The sequence below is a fragment of the Tursiops truncatus genome, chromosome 1 (assembly GCF_011762595.2).
Source record: "Tursiops truncatus isolate mTurTru1 chromosome 1, mTurTru1.mat.Y, whole genome shotgun sequence".
Lineage (NCBI taxonomy): Eukaryota > Metazoa > Chordata > Mammalia > Artiodactyla > Delphinidae > Tursiops > Tursiops truncatus.
The window spans coordinates 88,368,879-88,390,626 of NC_047034.1; the positions used below are offsets into that span (position 1 = coordinate 88,368,879).

General features: G+C 36.4%; 1 protein-coding gene across 5 annotated transcripts in view; it reads left to right on the forward strand.

The window, feature by feature from the left end:
• Positions 1 to 21,748, forward strand: part of WDR47 (WD repeat domain 47) — a 58,125-nt gene that overhangs the window by 24,898 nt on the left and 11,479 nt on the right. For 4 of the 5 annotated variants that reach the window (XM_019919772.3, XM_073810085.1, XM_073810078.1 and 1 more), the window contains 6 exons: positions 27 to 111; positions 1,707 to 2,509; positions 6,987 to 7,110; positions 12,656 to 12,834; positions 16,941 to 17,201; positions 20,005 to 20,080. In XM_019919772.3, coding sequence (XP_019775331.1) covers positions 27 to 111; positions 1,707 to 2,509; positions 6,987 to 7,110; positions 12,656 to 12,834; positions 16,941 to 17,201; positions 20,005 to 20,080 — 1,528 coding nt within the window. The remainder of the gene's footprint in view (positions 1 to 26; positions 112 to 1,706; positions 2,510 to 6,986; positions 7,111 to 12,655; positions 12,835 to 16,940; positions 17,202 to 20,004; positions 20,081 to 21,748) is intronic. The other variant, XM_073810088.1, reaches the window with a different exon arrangement.

Consider the following 21,748-nt stretch of genomic DNA (forward strand, 5'->3'; position numbering starts at 1 on the left):
AATGTTTCATATTTTATTTTTCACAGGTTTCGTTATATTATCCTGAAGCAGAAGTTTTTAGAAGCTTTATGTGTTAACAACGCAATGTCAGCAGAAGATGAGCCCCAGCATGTAAGATTTTTATTCCTAAAGGTTTGCTCCACAGTCTTGTTTCAGTCATAAGTATTCTATTCACTAAAGCAAAAGATTAGTATCATGAGTTTTCAAAGTTTTTATGAGCGGGTGTGGGGCAAGATCTGCTCTTTTGCAGATGTAGTACTTTCAGTCTGTAGTGCTTCTGAATTTGTTGTGTGGTTTAGGCAAAGATGATAAATGAGTGGCTGTCTGGTTGGAGAGTGTGTGCTCCCCTCTTGTTTAAGGTGATATAGATAGCAAAAGATGTTTGACTTGATGACTCTACATCATTGCTTCTTTTCTTATCCCAGAAGTGGATTATGTTTACTTCCTCTTTCTGTCTTTTCAGTACTTTCTTTGATCCAGAGGTGTGTTTTTTAACTTTTTTTTTTTTTTTTTTGGCTGCGCAGTGCAGCTTGTAGAATCTTAGTTCCCTGACCAGGGATTGAACCTGGGCCCTCAGCAGTGAAAGCACAGAGCCCTAACCACTGGACAGCCAGGGAATTCCCCAAAGGTGTTTTTTTAGTACAATGTGTACTTTTAATAACAATTTAGATTTAATGATATTAAATTCTTTTTGATTAGAGAGATACTTTTAAAGTTTTAATACTAGTATTGTCGCATCCAAAACCAAAGAAACTTTTATTAAGTGCCAGTAAGTAATCATTGAAATAATAGAGAAATGTTTGCAGATAATGATGTTTAAAAGTGGAAAGAAGGACTTCCCTGGTAGTCCAGTGGTTAAGACTCCATGCTTCCACTGCAGGGGTCACGGGTTTGATCCCTGGTCGGGGAACTAAGATTCTGCGTGCTGCATGTTGTGGCCAAAAAAAAGAAAAAAGTGGAAAGAACACTGGAATATTAGTCAATAAGAATTTTTATTCTGTCTTTGTCACTAACCAACTGAATTACATAGGTTAAATCTGCACCCTAACTTTTCCCACAGGTAAGATATAGAAGCTGTGCTATGCAAGCTCTAAGGTTCCTTACATCATCAAAAGCTTATGATACTAAGATAATATTCACTATACAAATTATTGTAATTTGTTTTTCAGCTAAGCTTCCTTTTGTTCTGTCTCTGCACTGTTTTTGTAGAAATGAACTGTAGGTGTTCCCTTTCTTGATTTGCTTTCTCTCCCCACACACATTTGTCCTAAGGTAAGTTTGAGGATGGCTCTTTTGCTTTTTGAGTAAGCTGGAGTGATAGCAAGCTATAATAAATAATTGAATTTTGGCATGCTTCAGTTTCATTGCTAGAAAACTTAATTATCCTTACTCTTAAAAAATTATACATTTGAAAATGATAGTATTAAGTCTGAATTACAACACTTTTTTTATAGGTAAAAGTTTAATGTGCTAATAACCAAATTTTAAAATCTTTATTTTAGGAGTAAAAAACATTTTGGTTCCTGACTTGAAACTTGTTAAATAGCCCACAATTATATGAGTATTCTGTGACATGAGTTTATCCTTTTGCAATTGAACAGTTGTGAAAGTTCGTAAAGTGTCTTTATATTTGAATAAAATACTCTCATTGTTTTCATATCTCATAGCATCTCTCTTTATAGCAATCACTTATATTTTTCTTACAGCTGGAATTTACCATGCAAGAAGCTGTGCAATGTTTACATGCCCTAGAAGAGTACTGTCCTTCTAAAGATGATTACAGCAAGCTCTGTTTGCTTTTGACTTTGCCTCGTCTGACCAATCATGCTGAATTTAAGGACTGGAATCCCAGCACTGCACGAGTTCACTGTTTTGAAGAGGCTTGTGTCATGGTTGCAGAATTCATCCCTGCTGATAGGAAGCTCAGTGAGGCTGGTTTTAAAGCAAGTAACAATCGTTTATTTCAGCTTGTAATGAAGGGCCTACTTTATGAATGCTGTGTAGAATTTTGTCAAAGTAAAGCAACTGGAGAAGAAATTACAGAAAGTGAAGTACTACTTGGTATCGACCTCTTATGTGGTAATGGTTGTGATGATTTGGATCTGAGTTTATTGTCATGGCTTCAGAATCTCCCATCTTCGGTCTTCTCTTGTGCTTTTGAACAGAAAATGCTTAATATTCATGTTGACAAACTTCTGAAACCCACAAAAGCTGCATATGCTGATCTTTTGACTCCTCTTATCAGCAAACTTTCTCCCTATCCATCATCTCCATTGAGAAGGCCTCAATCAGCTGATGCCTATATGACCCGCTCTCTGAATCCTGCTTTAGATGGCCTCACTTGTGGACTAACCAGTCATGATAAGAGAATTTCAGACCTTGGGAACAAAACTTCTCCAATGTCACACTCCTTTGCTAACTTCCATTATCCAGGGGTACAAAACCTCAGTAGAAGTCTTATGCTTGAGAATACAGAATGTCACAGTATTTATGAAGAATCCCCTGAACGGTAAGTATTTGCTCATGAAAATTGGGAGATCTCCACAAGTGTGAGATAATCTAATTGGGGTGTGTGTGTGTGTGTGTGTGTGTGTGTGTGTTTTCTAAATGTTCAAGTCCATTTAGTTGAAAGTTAGTCTTTAAAACTTTATTTATAAGGCGTTTTAAAAATTTTGATAATTAGAGTTATCAGGGAAAACCTTTATTTTTGTATCCCGTATTATCACTTTGCTGGTTATAAAGGCAGTACATGTGCATTGAAGAAATTTTGGAAAATATGGAAGGATATCAATAAGAGAATTAAAATCCCACACAATCTTGCGCTTAGATGACCAACATTTTTCCAATGAATACATTTTTAAAAATTGAGAAGGTGCTATATATATTTTCATATAATTTGCTTTTTTCACTTGATAAATCATGATGTTTTCCCATATATTTTTCTTTTTTTGCGGTACGCGGGCCTCTCGCTGTTGTGGCCTCTCCCGTTGTGGAGCACAGGCTCCGGAACCGCAGGCTCAGTGGCCATGGCTTACGGGCCCAGCTGCTCCACGGCATGTGGGATCTTCCCTGACCAGGGCACGAACCTGTGTCCCCTGCATCAGCAGGCGGACTCTCAACCACTGTGCCACCAGGGAAGCCCCTCCCATATTTTTAAACATTTATTGAGGTCAGTGATTAATGGTGTGTGCAGTATTCCATTGTATGACTGGATCATAATTTTACCTAGTTCCTTATTGTAAGAGAGTAGACTGTTTCCTGTAAATATTACTGTATTGAACATGTATGTATAAAAATCTCTGTTTATTTCCACTTATCATTTTTTAGTAATTCTTTATATACATACATGAGAAAATTAAGTATTAAAACTACCACTTTTTCCTTCAAACCTGGCTTGAAATAATAATTTCCTGATTAGCAGTTCTTTATTTCAAGGCTTAGGAAACTTCCTGCCTCCATTTTCCAGGAAACCTACTGGGGACACATCCTGGTTTCCTATACTCAGAGTTGATGCTATGAAGTATTACTATCGACTGCAATAAGTTTATTAAAAGCACAAAAACTAAACCTAAACCTTTTACTATTCATATAGGAGAGTTGGAGGCATTCTTTATTGAAGAAGGAGCACTGGACTTGGAATTTCTATTTCTAATTAAAACAGGAGGAGATCTTTAGTTAAGGGTTAAGGCACAAGAATTACAGGATAAATATTTATGGAAGCATTTTCTGTTAAGTTGCTGTGAGATTGTTGGGGTGGGTGGGTGTGATTTTCTTTAATGTTCTTTAAAGAGAGGAGAGGATTCTGGGATCAGTTAAGTGAGGGACTTCCCAAAGCCTAGGGTGACTTCCTAAGGCATCTTATTGCTCTGTATTTTATATTTGAAAGATTAAGATGATATCTAGTGATAAAAACGAATGAATATAATTTAATGTAAGAGCATCCTATTATCTAAATCCTAAAGGAATAGAGAATCTTGAGCATTGGTAGAGACTATCTTAAAGTTTTCTTGGACTTTCTGATCCCCTTGGAGAAAATTCTCATTGTCTGGGATGCTGGGCTTCAATTCTGGGGGAACTGCTGATATTCTTCTGAGTACATGAGATGATAGGATATTCTTGGTTGATAAAATGAATAGCATGTTTTGAATTGTGCACCAGTGGGATTGTCTTTATAAAGAAAAAAGACACACAAAAATCCAGGCAAATTTGACTCTACATGTGCTATTCCCTATGTAAAGAAAGTACTATAAATTGAGGAATGACTGAATAAAGATGGAAAGAAGTGGAATATAAGTTATTAGACCATTATAGAATAAACAGTGGGGTAAAACGTGACATGTCAAAAGGTAAGTAATATATGTGTTTTTAGCTGAGCAGTAGTAATAACCCAGAAAACATCTGTCATGTCTCTGAAATTGGAAAACTTATGGGACAAAGCAGTGTAGAACAATGAATAGAACATGGTCTTTGGAGTCAGACTTGTGTTTGAACTGTAGCCTTGCCATTTTCTAGCTGTGTGATCTTGGGATGGTTACTCTCTGAGCCTCAGTGACCTCCTCTATAAAATAGAGTGTTGACTTGCAGAGTGGTAAACATGTGCCTAGTGCTTAATAAATATAAATTTCCCCTGTTCAGGGTCCATACCCTTGGAAAGTACAGTGTGTCAAAAGGGCTACTAATAACATACTATGGGAGAGCTATTGTGCTGTGGATAAAGTATAAAAATTTACTTTGGAAAAAAGTTTACCTGGTTTTAAAGAATATTTTAGGTGTAATTAAAAAATATTGGAAAGCTCAGATCAGTTATGTTAAAATGCAGCATAAAGAAACTCCTGCTTGTGGTAATTTGAAGTCAGTATTCATTTAAAAATATTTGATTGTCTTCTCTGTGCTAGCACTGTGCTGCATCCCCAGGGTATGATTGAGTTACTATGGTGAAGAAGAAGATAAAACACAGAAGAAACGTTTATAAAAGAGTGTGTGGTATTTTGAAGGATATCTTTTCACTCGAACAGAAACCAACTCAAAATAAAAAAGGAATAAAAATCAGTTGAAATACACAGGCTGTGACTATACAATATAATGGTCTCAAAATTAAATGGCAGGAAAAAGATCTATTCGCATACATGTGCCAGCATTGGATTTGGAGTCTGAAGACCTGGATTCAAGTTCTAGCTTTATTTACTGTGTATTTTTGGGAAAATGACTTTTTTGAGTCTGTTTCTTCATGTGTGAAATGGGAGTTTTAACCTATTTTACAGGTTATTGTGCAAGTTAAGTGAGATAATGCATGTGGAAGTGCTGTATAAATTGCAAAATTAAATCAAATGTTACTTTATAAAGGTTGTTTTATTCTATCTCTATACAGTTAATAACTCTTACAAATTCAATTTATGGACTAAAATGGGGCTTCCTATGGTCACTAGCAGCTTACAGCACAGTCCGATAGCTGAAAACTCTTCCCAGGTCTTTCTACTTCCTCCTCAGGGTGCATGTGTGTGTATGTATGTTTAGGTACTTAAGACTACTAGGCTGCTAACTAATGGTGCCTTTGTGAAGATGACTGTCTAGCTCTGCTTTCCTAAACCCTAGACCTATATTTTGATATGTCTTACATACTTCTGCCTGGAGAGGCCATTAGGAAGTCATCTCCTAATCAAATTCATTGAAGACAAAAATCACTTTACTTTTGTACTTGTTCCTATGGTGCCTTTTACTGATAGGTAATCTATGTGAATGTGGTATTTGTCATCTTTGGATAATCTTAGTTATTAAAAACTTTGAACAGCATAAATATGAAAGTAGAAATTGCTAGTGTTTTAGAAGACTGTTAGGAACAACCTGACATAAGACATCAAGCTTACTAATTAGTATACATTAAAAATATTTGAGGACTTCCCCTGGTGCAGTGGTTAAGAATCTGTCTGCCAATGAAGGGGACACGGTTGAAGCCCTGGTCCGGGAAGATCCCACATGCCATGGAGCAACTAAGCCAGTGCGCCACAACTACTGAGCCTGAGCTCTAGAGCCTATGAGCCACAACTACTGAGCCCGTGTGCCACAACTACTGAAGCCTGCACGCCTAGAGCCTGTGCTCTGCAACAAGAGAAGCCACTGCAATGAGAAGCCCACACACTGCAATGAAGAGCAGCCCCCGCTCGCCGCAACTAGAGAAAGCCTGCGCGCAGCAACAAAGACTCAATACAGCCAAAAATCAAATAAATTTTAAATAAATAAATAAAAATAATTAGTATAAATTTTTTTTAATTTGAAAGAGGTATGTTTAGCTTTTGTGTTAAGTGCAAATCAAAGAAAGCCTTTTAATAAAATCTCAACTATTCTTAAAATTTTATTGAAATATATTAGAGGAAAGAAAGTTGATGTTTGGATAACAAAATAACAGATTAAGAGTTCTTTAAGAGAGTGTAGGCCTTAGGTCATCTAACCTATTAATTCGTAGGTGAAGCTGAGCCACAGAGAATGTAAGTGATTTTCCCAAGGTCACACACATTATTTTAGATGGGAGCCCCTACCGTCCTTGCTTAATAATCCAGTGCTCTTCCATTATAAGCACATTCTATTTTAAAAAATCCCTTACATAGTGTGCTTAAGAGAAGAAAGTGGGCTTCCTTGGTGGCGCAGTGGTTGAGAGTCTGCCTGCCGATGCAGGGGGACGTGGGTTCGTGCCCCGGTCCGGGAGGATCCCACATGCCGTGGAGTGGCTGGGCCCGTGGGCCATGGCCGCTGGGCCTGCGCGTCCGGAGCCTGTGCTTCGCAGCGGGAGAGGCCACAGCAGTGAGAGGCCCGCATACCGAAAAAAAAAAAAAAAAAAAAAAAAAAAGAGAAGAAAGAAAAATTTAAAAATCTGTTTTTGTGCATTTGATAAACACTTAGGCTAAATATTCACTTTTTAAAATAAAATTTCTCTAACTACAGTATGTTTTTCTTTACCCCTACCTCTTCCTTTTTGTTTTTTTGCCCTGAAGTGATACACCTGTCGAGGCACAGCGGCCTATCAGCAGTGAAATCCTGGGCCAGAGTTCAGTTTCAGAAAAAGAGCCTGCAAATGGAGCACAGAATTCAGGACCAGCTAAGCAAGAAAAAAATGAGGTAATATTTACTACACCTCGAGTCTTTTAGAGTTATTCTCTTTGTAAGAAGTAATACTATTTGCTTGGATAGAATTTAAAAAGAATTGTCTGATATTTGAGAGTAGGAGAGAGAATATCTAGATTTTCTTATTTATTAGATCATTTTCTCCCCTCTTCCTTAAGAATTTATAGTATTTTTAGTTATCACTGTATATTTTGGAGCATTTTTAATGGATGGATTTATTAACAATTTAAAATATCACAGTTGACATTGCTCCTACATGTTTGAGCACTCATGTAATTGAACTTGCATTAAATGCGGACAGCTTGTATTTTTAAGATATATGCTCTGTATTTTGCTAATTAGATTTAATGAGCAAGAAATTGTGACATTTATAATATAGAATAATACTTTATCTAAGCCTTTAGAGTTCCAGATTATTTTTCTGTGGTGCTTTGGGAAGGAAATTGTACTGTGAAATAGGGTGTAAATTTTATCTTATATATATTATCCCCACTTATAAGGAGTGAGTAGGTAGGTTTAATAAGTTGAATAAGTTTTTTTGGTTTTGACTAAATATTTAGAATGAAGTAGAAAAATTTTTCTTAAAAGTACATATGGATATGCACAAAACAACAGAATCCCGAAATATATGAGGCAAACATTGGCAGAGCTGAAGGGAGAAATAGACAGTTCTGCAATAATAGTTGGAGACATCAATACCCCACTTGCAGTAATGGATAGAACATTTAACAGAAGATCAGTAAGGATATAGAGGACTTGAACAACACTGTAAACCAACTGGACGTAATAGACATCTATAGAACACTCAACAATAGTAGAATACACATTCTTCTCCAGTGCACGTGCAGTGTTCTTCAGGATAGACCATGTGTTAGGACGCAAAACAAGTCTCAATAACTTTTAAAAGATCTGAAATCATGTAAAGTATCTCCTCTGACCACAGTGGAATGAAGCTAGAAATTGATAACAGAAGGAAAATTTTTAAATCCAAAATTTGTAAAAATTAATCAACACACTCTTAAACAACCACTGGATCAAAGAAGAAATCACAAGGGAAATTAGAAAATACTTAGAGACTACTGAAAATGAGTACAACATACCAAATATACAACAAAATTATGGAATGCAGCAAAAGCAGTGCTCAGGGAGAAATTTATAGCTGCAAATGCTTGCATTAAAAAAGAAGAAAGATCTCAAATCAATAACCTAATTTTATGCCTTGAAGAGCTAGGAAAAGGAAGAGCAAGCTAGACCCAAAGCTAGCAGAAGGAAGGAAATAATAAAGATTAGAAGAGAGAGAAATAAAATAGAGAAAAGGAAAACAACAGAGGGAATCAACAAAACCAAAAGTTGGTTCTTTTAAAAGATCAATAAAATTGACAAGCCCTTAGCTAGACTGACAAAGAAAAACAAAACACAAATAACTAAAATCAAAAATAAAACTATCAACCTTACAATAATGAAAAGATTATAAGAGAATACTGTGACCAGTTGTAAGCCAACAAATTAAACAACTTAGATGAAATGGACAAATTCCTTAGAAACACAAATTACTAAACTGACTCAGAAAGAAATAGAAAATCTCAACAGATGTATAATGAGTAAAGAGATTGAATCAGTAATCAAAAAACTTCTCAACAGAGAAAAGACTGGGATCAGATGGCTTTACTGGTGAATTCTACAAACATTTAGGAAGCGTTAACAATCCTCAAAATTTTCCAAAAAATATGAGGAGGAAACACTTCCTAACTCATTCTGTGAGGCCAGCATTACCCTGATAGCAAAACCAAGTGAAAATATTACAAGAAAAGAAAACTACAGACCAATACCTCTTATAAACATAGAAGCGAAAATCAACAAAATACTGGTAAACCAAATCCATCAGCATATTAAAAGGATTATGCATTCTGACCAAGTGGATTGATTGCAGGATGCAAGGTGGTTCAACATAAAAAACAATCAGTTTAATATACATCACATTAATAGAATGAAGGAAAAAAAGAAACAACATGCAATCATCTCAATTGATGCAGAAAAGACATTTGAGAAAATCAAACACTTTGCTGATAAAAGCTCTCAGAGAACTAAGAATAGAATGGAACTTCCTCAGCATGCTGAAGATCATTTATGTAAAACCCAACCTAACAGCATACTCAATAGTTAATGAGTAGAAGCTTTCTCCCTAAGGTCAGGAACAAAGATAAGGATGCCTGCTTTCACTGCTGCTGTTCAACATTTATTAGAAGTTCTAGCCAGAGCAGTTAGACCAGAAAAAGAAATAAATTGGAAAGGAAGAAGTAAAGCTATCTCTGTTCACAGATGACATGAATATTATATATATAATCATGAATAATTCACAAGACAGCTACTAGAGCTTATAAACAGGTTCAACAGAGTTGCAGGGTACAAGATCAACACATAAAAATCAGTTGTGTTTCTATACACTAACAATGAACAATCAGAAAAGGAAATTAAGAAAGCGATTTCAGTGCTTCCCTGGTGGCACAGTGGTTGAGAGTCTGCCTGCCAATGCAGGGGACACAGGTTCGTGCCCCAGTCCGGGAAGATCCCACATGCCGTGGAGCGGCTGGGCCCGTGAGCCGTGGCCACTGAGCCTGCGCGTCTGGAGCTGTGCTCCGCAACGGGAGAGGCCACAACAGTGAGAGGCCCGTGTACCGCAAAAAAAAAAAAAAAAAGAAAGAAAGCGATTTCATTTGCAACAGCATATAAAAGGATAAAATATCTGGGAATAAATTAAGGAGTTGAAAGACTTGTATGCTAAAATCTACAAAACATTGCTGAAAGAAGTTAAAGAAGATCTAAATAATTGAAGACATTCTGTGTTAATGGATCGGAAGATTTAATACTGTTAAGATGTCAGTACTACCCCAGTATTATTTACAGATTCCATGCAGTTCCTATAAAAATTCCGCCACCTCTTTTGCAGTAATGGAAAAGTCAATACTCAAATTCATATGGAATTGCAAGGGACCTTGAATAGCCAAAACAATTTTGAAAAAAGAAGAACAAAGTTGTAGGAGTCACACTTCATAATTTCAAAACTTACTACAAAGCTACAGTAATCCAAACTGTGTGGTACTTGTATAAGGATAGGCATATAGACCAATAGAATAAATTGAGAGACCAGAAATAATTCTGTATATCTGTGACCAACTGATTATTGGCAAGGGTGCCAAGTCCATTCAGTGGGGGAAAAAATAGTCTTTTCAACAGATGATGCTAGATCAACTGGATTTCCACATGCAAAAGAATGAAGTTGGACCTCTACCTCACAACATATATAAAAATTAACTAAAAATAGATCAACAACTTAAGTATAGGATCTAAAAGTATAAAACTCTTAGAAGAAAACAAAGGGATAAATCTTCACAACCTTAGATTTTGTAATGTGTTCTTACATATGATACCAAAGCTTAAGCAACAAATGTAAAAATTGATAAATTGGACTTTATCAAAATTAAAAACTTTTGGATTTCCCTGGTGGTCCAGTGGGTAAGACTCCATGCTCCCAATGCAGGGGGCCCGGGTTCGATCCCTGGTCGGGGAACTAGGTCCCACACATATGCCACAACTAAGAAGTCTGCATGCTGTAACTAAGAGCCCACATGCTGCAATTAAAAGATCCCACATGCCACAACTAAGACCCAGGGCAGCCAAAATAAATAAATAAATATTTTTGAAAAAAACCTTTTGTGCATCAAAGGACATTATCAAGAAAGTGAAAGGACAGCCTACAGAATGGGAAAAATATTTGCAAATCATTTATCTGGCAAGAGTTTAATATCTAGAATATGTAAAGAACTACTACAACTCAACAACAAAAAAACCCAGTCTAAAAAAGGACTTGAATAGACATTTCTGCAAATTGGCTAAATGTCTATAAATGGCCAGTGAGTACATGAAGAAGATGCTTAACATCACTTGTCATTAGGGAAATGTAAATCAAAACCACAATGAAATATAACTTCACAACTACTAAAATGGCTAAAATCAGAGCAATGGAAAATAACACGTGTTGATGAAGAAATAGAGAAATTTGAGCACTCACACATTGCTGGTTGGTATGTAAAATGGTGCTGTTACTGTGGTTTCATGGTACCTCAAAAACCTAAATATAGAATTACTGTATGACCCAGTCATTTCACTTCTAGGTATATACCCAAAGGCATTGAAAGCAAGGACTCAAACAGATATCTGTACATCCATGTTCATAGCAGCATTATTTATAGTGGCCAAAAGGTAGAAATAACCCATGTCCATCCACAGGTTAATGGATAAACAAAAGTGATATATTGATACAATGGGATATTATTCAGCCATAAAAAGGAATGATATGCTACAACTTGGATGAACCTCTAAAACATCGTGTTAAGTGAAATAAGCCAGACACAAAAGGACAAATATTGTATGATTCCATTTATATGAAATATCTAGGATAGGCAAATTTATAGAGACAGAAAGTAGAAGTTAGCAGGGGTTGGGGGGAGAGGGAAGTGAGGAGTTATTGCTTAATGGTTATGGAATTTCTGTTTGGAGTGATGAAAATTTTTGGAAATAGATAATAGTGATGGTTGTACAATACTATGAATCTAATGCCACTGAATTGTACACTGAAAAATGGTTAAAATTACAATATTTGTATCTTACAACAAAAATTTCTTTAAGGAACATACAGATAATTTTGTCTCAGAGTTATTGCTATAAGTTATGAAGTAAAGGGGGACTGTTACTATTTTCTGTAAAAGGGAGACAGTTTTAGCTTTGGTTAGCGGTACAAGACTCTTAGATAAGCTTATTATCAGTGTTGGCCAAGTTTAGAGATGACTGATTTGTTCCAGTTCACGTGACCTGTGTAGTGTGACCAGACTCTGGCTTGGCAGGAATCTTTCTTTGCCAGTATTTGAATTCACTATGATATCTAAGTCCTTTAAGTTGGCTTCTAGAAGAGTGAGGAAGGAATGTTGAGACTGCTAAGTTTAACACCCATTTATTCTACTTTCTTGTGAAAGGCTCTTTGAATTAAAGTATTGTTTTTGAGGGAAATTTTATAAGCTTCCCTCCAGATTAACCTATTAAGCCACGTACATGCTTAAGTCAAGTGTGTTGGATAAGATTAATATTGTGCTTATTAAATATTAATGTAGTCCCTCAGTATTTTTTTTTCTAGTAATATAGATAGATTTGTGTTTGTCTGTATCTACATTTGTATTCTCTGTCTATGTTTCCCTTGTGACAACTGTAACTTGTATTTTTATTTGGTGTTAGGGATCCAGGATGACCATTCATTTTGGTCAGTCTCTTGCTGTGGAATTCAGCAAATTAACTGATCTGATCTACTTGACTGTTAAGACTCATGGATACTATGTTATTTTTCAAAGAGCCAATATATTAAGTACTTTCTGATTGTTATTTATAGCTATCTGTATGTTTTATTCAGCACTTATAGAAGTTACTGTTGAGTGGTGACATATTCAATTGTAGTCTGCTCAAATATATTATTTTTTCTCATATTTTTAAGCTTCGAGATTCAACAGAACAATTTCAAGAATATTATAGGCAACGATTACGCTATCAACAGCATTTAGAACAGAAGGAGCAACAGCGACAGATATACCAACAGATGCTGCTTGAAGGAGGTGTGAATCAGGAGGATGGTCCTGATCAGCAGCAGAATCTTACTGAACAATTCCTCAATAGGTCAGTCTTTTTAGTCACTTTTTTAAATATAAGGAATTATTTAAAAGCTATTAAGAGCATGCAGCAACTGCTACTTGCTGTGTATAGTTTGAAATTTTAAGGCTTTTTAAGTGTTTCAAGTAGTGTGGAGTTACTTAATCTCTTCCATTCACAGCATTCTGAGGGCTCATCTGGTTTTGTCCTTCTTCCCTTTAAATGGCCTTTCACATCTAAGCAAAGGGAGCAGTGAGAGTGGTGGTTTCAGCACATAGCCTGGAAGTAGACTACTTCTGGATCCAGCCCTGTCCCAGGGTAGCTGAGGACCTAGAGGGAGTTACTACCTTCTATTTGCTTCTTTCCTCATCTATTTCACAGGGGTGCCATGAAGATTAAACGCGTTAATCCACGTAAAGTGCTTAAAAAAGTACCTGGCATAGAGTAAGCACTATATTAAGTGTTACCTGTTATTTTTATTGTTATTTTGAGAGCTTAAACTCTCAGATTCTATTGAATTCAGTATAGTAAAATGATTCTTTCTTATAATTTCTGCCAAGACAGTATGAACTTATGTTATTTTTAACTATAGGAGGTAAATATATGGTAACTTTTTTTTTTTAGAAATCAGTAAACCAGAATGTTTGTTTATTTATTTATTTATAAAAATTAATTAATTAATTTTTGGCCACGTTGGGTCTTCATTGCAGCGAGCCGGGGTTACTCTTCATTGCGGTGCACAGGCTTCTCATTGTGGTGGATTCTCTTGTTGCGGAGCATGGGCTCTAGAAGCGTGGGCTTCAGTAGTTGTGGCACATGGGCTCAGTAGTTGTGGCTAGCGGTCTCTAGAGCACAGGCTCAGTAGTTGTGGTGCACGGGCTTAGTTGCTCTGCAGCATGTGGGATCTTCCTGGACCAGGGCTTGAACCCGTGTCCCCTGCATTGGCAGGCAGATTCCTAACCACTGCACCACCAGGGAAGCCTGAATATGTATATTTAAATGAGCAAGGGTTGTTGGAAGATTGAATTAGCATACATAAAAAATTACTTAGAATAATTTCTAGCATATAGGAGGTATGCCATAAATGTTGGCTATCATCATGATTATAATATGGCAATGCAGTGGGGACTGTCTTTACTTGGTTCAGTAATATTGGAAGTAATCTGCTTGACACTCTGCGTGTTATGCAAGTCAGTGAGCCTGAAACTGATCCTGTCTTCAAACCTTCACACAAGGAACTTGTATTAGTGGTAATCTATAGAGTCTAGGTAGGCTTCTGAACATTCAGTTTGAGGGTCGTTTAATTATCACCTCTGATCAAGTCAGTGGCTTATGAGAATTATCCTAATTTGATGAATTGCTACTTCTAGTTCTTGGATGTCATCTTCATATCAGTAAGTCATGGTTGCAGTTTGACTTCCTGGCTGTTTTATTTTTCAGTGAAAGCAGATACCTAGCATTAAGTCAGAACATGAAGTGGCAAGGTTCTGTGATTCTGGTAGTAGTAAGATGTCCTTTCTCAGAAAAAAAGTTAAACTATTCCAGATGGTTTATTCTTCCTTTAAAGACAATAATAAATAGAATTCAAATCATTTCTTATAATTTAGGTTCAGTTTAGAGCATATTTATTATTTAACAACTGTTCTCAATTTCTTTAGAGATTAGAATTTTAAATTGTACTAAAGGTAAGTATGTTATAAAAATCCATAGGATAACCAGGTCTATTATAAATAAATATGAATGGGTGTTTATCCTAAGTTTTCGTAAATTAGTTTCATATAAATTCTCTGTTGCTGTCTTTTTTTTTTTTTTTTTTGGCTGCATTGGGTTTTCGTTGCTGCGCCCGGGCTTTCTCTAGTTGCGGCGAGCGGGGGCTACTCTTCATTACGGTGCACGGGCTTCTCATTGCGGTGGCTTCTCTTGTTGTGGAGCATGGGCTCTAGGCACGTGAGCTTCAGTAGTTGTGGCATGAGGACTCAGTAGTTGAGGCTTGCGGGCTCTAGAGCGCAAGTTCAGTAGTTGTGGTGCATGGGCTTAGTTGCTCCGCGGTATGTGGGATCTTCCTGGACTGGGGCTTGAACCTGTGTCCCCTGCATTGGCAGGCAGATTCTTAACCATTGTGCCACCAGGGAAGCCCTCTGTTGTTGTCTTAACCATTTCTTATCTATTCTGTTTTCTAACTCTTTAAAATAATAGTTCAGGGCTTCCCTGGTGGCGCAGTGGTTGAGAGTCCACCTGCCGATGCAGGGGACACGGGTTCGTGCCCCGGTCCGGGAAGATCCCACATGCTGCGGAGCGGCTAGGCCCGTGAGCCATGGCCGCTGAGCCTGCGCGTCCAGAGCCTGTGCTCCACAACGGGAGAGGCCGCAACAGTGAGAGGCCCGCGTACCACAAAAAAACAAACAAAAAAAATAGTTCAATCCTTTTTTTCTGGACTTTATATAACTGAGCCTGTACCAGGACATTAAAGTACCTGACTAATACCAAGGACAAATTGAATAGAGATAGAATCTAGAAATTAAAATATACTTTTTTCCCCTTAATGTTTTAGTCTTCCAAATCATTCTAGCAGCAGAGCAGTTTCCAGAATTAAATTTTGTTTCTTCCTTCCCAGAGGCATAGAAAGAGGCAGAGAAATAAGAGTCATGTTCTGTAATAGAACTTACTGAAAAAAATCAACTAAAGCATGATAGGATTATTATTAACAGTACTGTATCACTACTTTATACCTCTTGATATTTTGTTTCTGTTACTAATAATTGGCACTTATAATAGGCACTAATAATTGGCACTTATTATAGGCCTTCCCCATCCTCCCCACTTTGAGAAAATCAATATGATATTTGCATTTTAGATTCTTTATACTTAGCATTTCCCACATTTATTTGACTCAGGATCTTTTTTTTTTTTTTTGCTGTACACGGGCCTCTCACTGTTGTGGCCTCTCCCGTTGCGGAGCACAGGCTCTGGACACGCAGGCTCAGCGGCCATGGCTCACGGGCCCAGCTGCTCCGCGGCATGTGGGATCCTCCCGGACGGGGCACGAACCCGCGTCCCCTGCATCGGCAGGCGAACTCTCAACCACTGCGCCACCAGGGAAGCCCAGGATCTTTTTTTATGGGGAGCATTTCACAGGATTGGTGTTTCATAGACGATTAGAAGTACTGTCTAGTTAAACATTTTAACTGATAAATATTTAGTAATGGCTGCCAATTCCTTTAATAATATTAAACTGCTCTTCTAAAGTCTTTTTTAAGCCCTAAACATACACATGCACGCATGCACAAGCACACACACGAACACTAATGTTTAATGTAGGTAAATTAGAAAATACAGTGAGCCACAATACCCCTTGGTAGTTACATCCCTTATGTAGTCCTCTCTCATACTAAATCTAGGCGGGAGAAAGTGATTCTCCAGTTCTGGTCTAAATCTTAAGAGAGCCTGGCAGCTTCCTCTGTGCCCTTTGGAGCCCTGAGTCCAGCATAAGGAGTCAGGCTACCCTGACGTAGGGAGACTTGCGGTGAGGGAAAGACCCCAAGGCCACCTTGTTTTGCTCCCTGTTTTATCTCACTAGTGCCTAGGTCAGAGCCTGGCAAATAGTTTTTGTAGAATGAATAAATGAATGAATGAGTGAATGTGTGGATAATAGGGATGCCACTTGACTTTGTCCCATCATGGCCTGCTCTAGTCATCCATTTCTTAGTTGATATGACATTACTAGACAGATGAAATGAAAATGGCTTGTTTTGTTTTGTTGGTGAGAAATTTGATAGTGGTGATATTTTTATTATTTTGGGAATTTAATTTTCATGTTGAAAATTGAACCAAAGTTGTACTGGAGAAGAAACAGATTTTTTTTCTGTTTTTTTATGGTAAAAGGTGCTTTAAAAAAAATCAGTGATACCCATTATGCCTGTCTCCTTTACAGTGATATACTATAGGAAAATTTGGATCTTCTTTCAGTTTCTTGGTTATGTCTTAAACTGATGATGGTAATTTTTAGTACTAAACTTGTCATATATTATATGTTATATGTGCATGTATTTACCCTCTCAAATTTTCAGTCTTCTATATGTTAGGAATATGACTAAGTTTTTATTTTAATATAATTATGTTGTTTTATTTTATAGGTCCATTCAAAAGCTAGGTGAATTAAATATTGGAATGGATAGCCTTGGTAATGAGGTACCAGCGCTCAACCAGCAATGTAATGGGAACAAAGGCAATGGATCTAATAATTCTTCCATCACTAGTTTTTCTACACCATCCCAAGACTCTAGTCAGAGATTAACACATGATGCTTCAGATATTCACACAAGCACTCCTAGTAATCCTGGATCAATAAATCACACACCTTTTCTTGAGGAATCACCTTCTTGTGGAAACCAAATGTAAGTGCTTTACTTTGTTAGACCTGGAAATGTTAACTTCATACTAATACATAGACTTGGAAAGTTGAACTTCTCTTTGGAGCCTTACAAATGAAAGTTTTTACAGTTCATTACCTACAAAATTTTTTTTTCTGATCTGCCTTCATTTATCTATATTCTCTTCTACTAACTTCTGAGTCTCTTAATAGTCTTTATTCTCCTATTTTTCTTTTTGCTTTCTTACCACCACCAAGGCAATTCTATTTTTTTATAAGCCATCTTACTCAGAGATCATACAGTTTTAGGCTTTATCTTCTCCCCAGTTTTTTCCCTTGCCATTGGTACCTTTCAACAAATAAGCTTTTAATTCACAGACATCCAGGGCACAAGAAGATGTTTTCTGACATGGTGGAATGATTGCAGCAAGACAGTCTTGGCAGCTCTGGTAGTTACAGCAATTGAGACTTCTTGCATATTTATATTTTCAGTAGTCAGAGAAAAATTTTCATCTTGTTATCAGTAGACAAGTGTTAGTTTATGCAATGGGAATAGTTGAGCATTTTCTTCCTCTATTATAATATTGAACACCTTTGGGAATAGTTCGTTTTAAAATGCATAACTTGCTTTTGGCATTTGGATGTTTACAGGAATTAGCTTTATACATTTAGTATCAAAAACTCTAGTTTTATACTTAAGAATATAAGTTTATTTAATATTTGCTTCTTTATTACAGTTCCTATAACACTTGTTTTGTGTACCCAGCAAACTAGAACTCAGATTTTAAAATTGGTTTTTATTTTTATCAAAGTAATATACATGCATGGTTTAAAAGGACAAATAGCACTTCAAGGCTTAAAACAAAACAGAATCCCCTCTCTTACCCATCTTTGTCCATGACTTCTGTTTCCAGTAGGCTGCCATTTTCAACCTAGTTAGCTGTTACTTTTGCTATGTATCTCCACATTTCTGAATAATCTGCTTCTATTGCTGTTTTTATTATCCCTTGATTCCCTGCCAATTAGATTTAGCTACCATACCTTACCCACAACACATTAATTTTGTCTACACCTTCTTCTAATATACATCAATTTTTGTTTAAATCGGTATTCAGTGTTAACATTACTATGGCCATGTAAATGTTATTTACAACTGAGTCATATAATATGAATATATTTCCTTTCACAAAACTTTTTTGTTTTTCATGGGGGGGAGTAATTGCCTCATTTTTGGTGTGCATGTGTATGTGTATACATGCTTAGTCTTCTTGGTACTAAACTATCTGCAGATGCTGTGGCAGAACTGTAAAATCATAAAACTCCTCATTACAGTAAAAAATATTAGGTACTTTCTCTTTCCATTTTTTTTCCCCCTGGGAGATACCCCTCCAAGATCACTCCTGGTTCACTTTATATTCATTGCTTCTAAGTCATTTTATTCAGGCCTAGATAGTCCTGGGACTTTCCTTCACCATTCTCCTGGGAGTTTCCTTTCCCTGTTCCCTGTATTGGATCCCCTGTTTTAGGATCTCATGTAGTTTTCTGAAAAGGGGTACATCAGAGTACAAGTTTCTGAGATCTTGCATGTCTAAGTATTTCATATTTGACTTGTTAGTATAGCTGAGTATAGAATTCTAGAATGGAAATCATTTCTCAGAGTTTCAGAGTCATTGCTACATGCTCACATACATATTGAAAAGTCTGATGCCATTGTGATATGATCCTTTGTATGAGAACTACTGCTTTTTCCACTCTGGGATTTTTTAGGACTTTGTCTTCCCTGATGTTCTAAAACTTCATGATGATACACATCAGAGTAGGTCTATTTTACTTCATTTTGCTGGATACTTCGTGGGCTCTTTTAAGCTGGAAACTTAAGTGCTAGAATATCGAAAACATTTATGTAGCAATTTTCTTACCTCCATTTTATATTGATTAATTTTTTCTGGAATCATTTTTATTTTCTAAGCTCTTATTCTCTAATTTTCCTTATATTTTTTAATAGATATTTTTCTTGTTTCCTGGATTCATTATTTCCCCTTATATTTCTTAGGATTTTAATTATATTTTTGTAGTTTTTGTTTCCTTAATTGTCTTCCTTCTTCCAAATTCCTTTCTTGTTTATTTTACTCTTCGTTTTTTTTGTTTTGTTTTGTTTTGTTTTTGGCTGCATTTCAGGGTTTGCAGGATCGTAGTTCCCTGACCAGGGGTGGAACCAGTGCCCCCGCGGTGGAAGCATGGAGTCCTAACCACTGCACCACCAGGGAAGACTCTAGTCTCTGGTTTTTATTTAGGAGGCTTTCTTCAAGCATTTGACTATTGGGAGTGAGGCATTTTTTAAAAAAGCTGATTGGAAGGAAGGGCCACATGTATGGATGCATGTGTTTACCTGTTGGCCTCACCAAAAAGTGATTAAATGGAAACATTGTTTTATTGTGGGACCCTGAACTGTCAAGTTTCTGTTAGTCTTTTTTCATGGTCCAGATAATTTTTCTAAAGAGCAATCCAGGTTCCTGCCTGGGTTAGTATTTAAGCATAGCAACCAGGATTCTGGAACTAAGCAGGGAAAAGGTAGTTGACATCTGACTATAAAATTTGTGGACTTTGACTTAATCTCTTTTCTAGAATGGCTTCTCATTCCTTCCTTACAACTAACTATGCTTTGTGTTATGAGTCCAGAGCCTCTTAATAAATGACTCCAGAGAGTAACTATGACTGGAGTCAGTGGGTGTCATTTGCCAAAAAAATAAATATTAGAGATTGAAAGGACAAGTTAGTTTCTGTTTTGATATTCAGAGTAAACTGTACTTGAATTTCTATTCACACAGCTCATCAGAACATTCGGTCATTAAGCCACCTCTTGGAGATTCTTCAGGGAATCTGTCAAGATCAAGAGGGGAAGAGGTAATACTTAGGGGAAGGAAGGTTCATTATTTTTATATTTACTTGCAAATTTTGTCAAGGAATTCTCAACTTAAAGAAAGAACAACCTTTAGAAATAGTCATTATTGTTAATGCTGGTAGTTACCTCAGGGTAGTTGAGCTTTCACTGAGTGAAGTGAAGGGGTTGCCTGAGAAATCACATTTTGAGAGTATTCATATTAATTGTCCAGTGGTGATCTTGGCGCATGAGTTAGGGCTGTGTCACTACTCTCTGAACCCTGTGGTTAATTAGTTAAGGTATTATTATATCTTTACTCCTTTGGGCTTCTCATCAATGCATTTGTTTTTTGCTTTGGAACCCGATATCCTTCTCTAACCAGTATACACCTTCACTCTATCTTATTTTCTCTAGTTCAAATTTTAACCCCATAAACAATAATTATTGTTTATAATTATATTCATTGGTAACATAATTATATTCACAGGTAACATAATGAATATGTTATATTCATTTATGTTACCTGTTTGGCCCCTTATGGGGCCAAACAGGTAACATAAATGAATAAAGTTGACTATTTTTGTGATAAGTACATAGGAATATTTGTCCCTTGCACAAAGAAATATGCTGGCCTAGTGTTTCTAGTTCTTTTGATTTTCAAGAAAAGCTAGAAAGTTAGATTTTTATGTGAAATCTATTTTTTCAATGGCAACAAATTAAAAAAAAATTTAAATACACTGGAGAAGAGCAGGTAAAGTTAATTTTGGCTCTGCCACTTCTGCTGTAAAGCAACCCTTAGTAATTATTATTAATGTGCTATTGGCCATTTAATCAATTAGTCATTCCCCTCCATTTTTCTCTTATCTACCCATGCTATTCATTTGGTAAATAGTCACCTTTCTTGTATATGGATTAATGGAAAATGTAGTATTTCTAGTCAAATAAATTGATATGAATAATACAAGAATTCAATTCAGTTACGTAAGACAGATTGTAATATATTAGCTTTAACTCCTACTCCCCCATGAGGATGTATTGCTGAATACATAAAAGTTTGGGTAGGGAGATGTATAGTCTCTTCATTGATATAATAATCACTATGGATTCTAGAGCTCTCAGCATACAACCAGAGCTGAAGTGATTTGCCTTTGGAACGTATGAATGTCAAGTACCTACACAAAGAGAATTTGGTTGGGTCTGTGCACCACACCCAGCCTGGAGGGCTCTGTTCCAGGTCCAGGGTCCAGTCCTGGTCAGGGTAGCAGGGTGGTTTCAAATGATACCAATAATAGCAGTCACCAAAGCTTTTATACAGAGCTGTTTCAACTTGCCTTCCTCAGAAGAGGGCTGTGGACAGACAGGTTGACAGTTTAAAATAGAAATGAGACTGAAATTAAATTTTCTGATTAAAATCATTTTTACAGTTTTAAAAGGGTATTTTACAATTTGAGTTTGAAATATTAAAGTATTCATTGCTGGAGATAATGGCAAACTTTTTTTTTAACCCTAAAATGATTAAATAATAGTGTTTTATATTTCCTACTTTTAGAAACATGAACAGTTTTCTGTTTTTGTAGGAACTATACATGTGGGCTATTTTTTTCCTTGACAGTTAAAGAGAACTTAATATGGGAATGCATATTCTTATATTTTGTCATAGTAAACGAAGAAAAACTTGAATGTCTGTGATC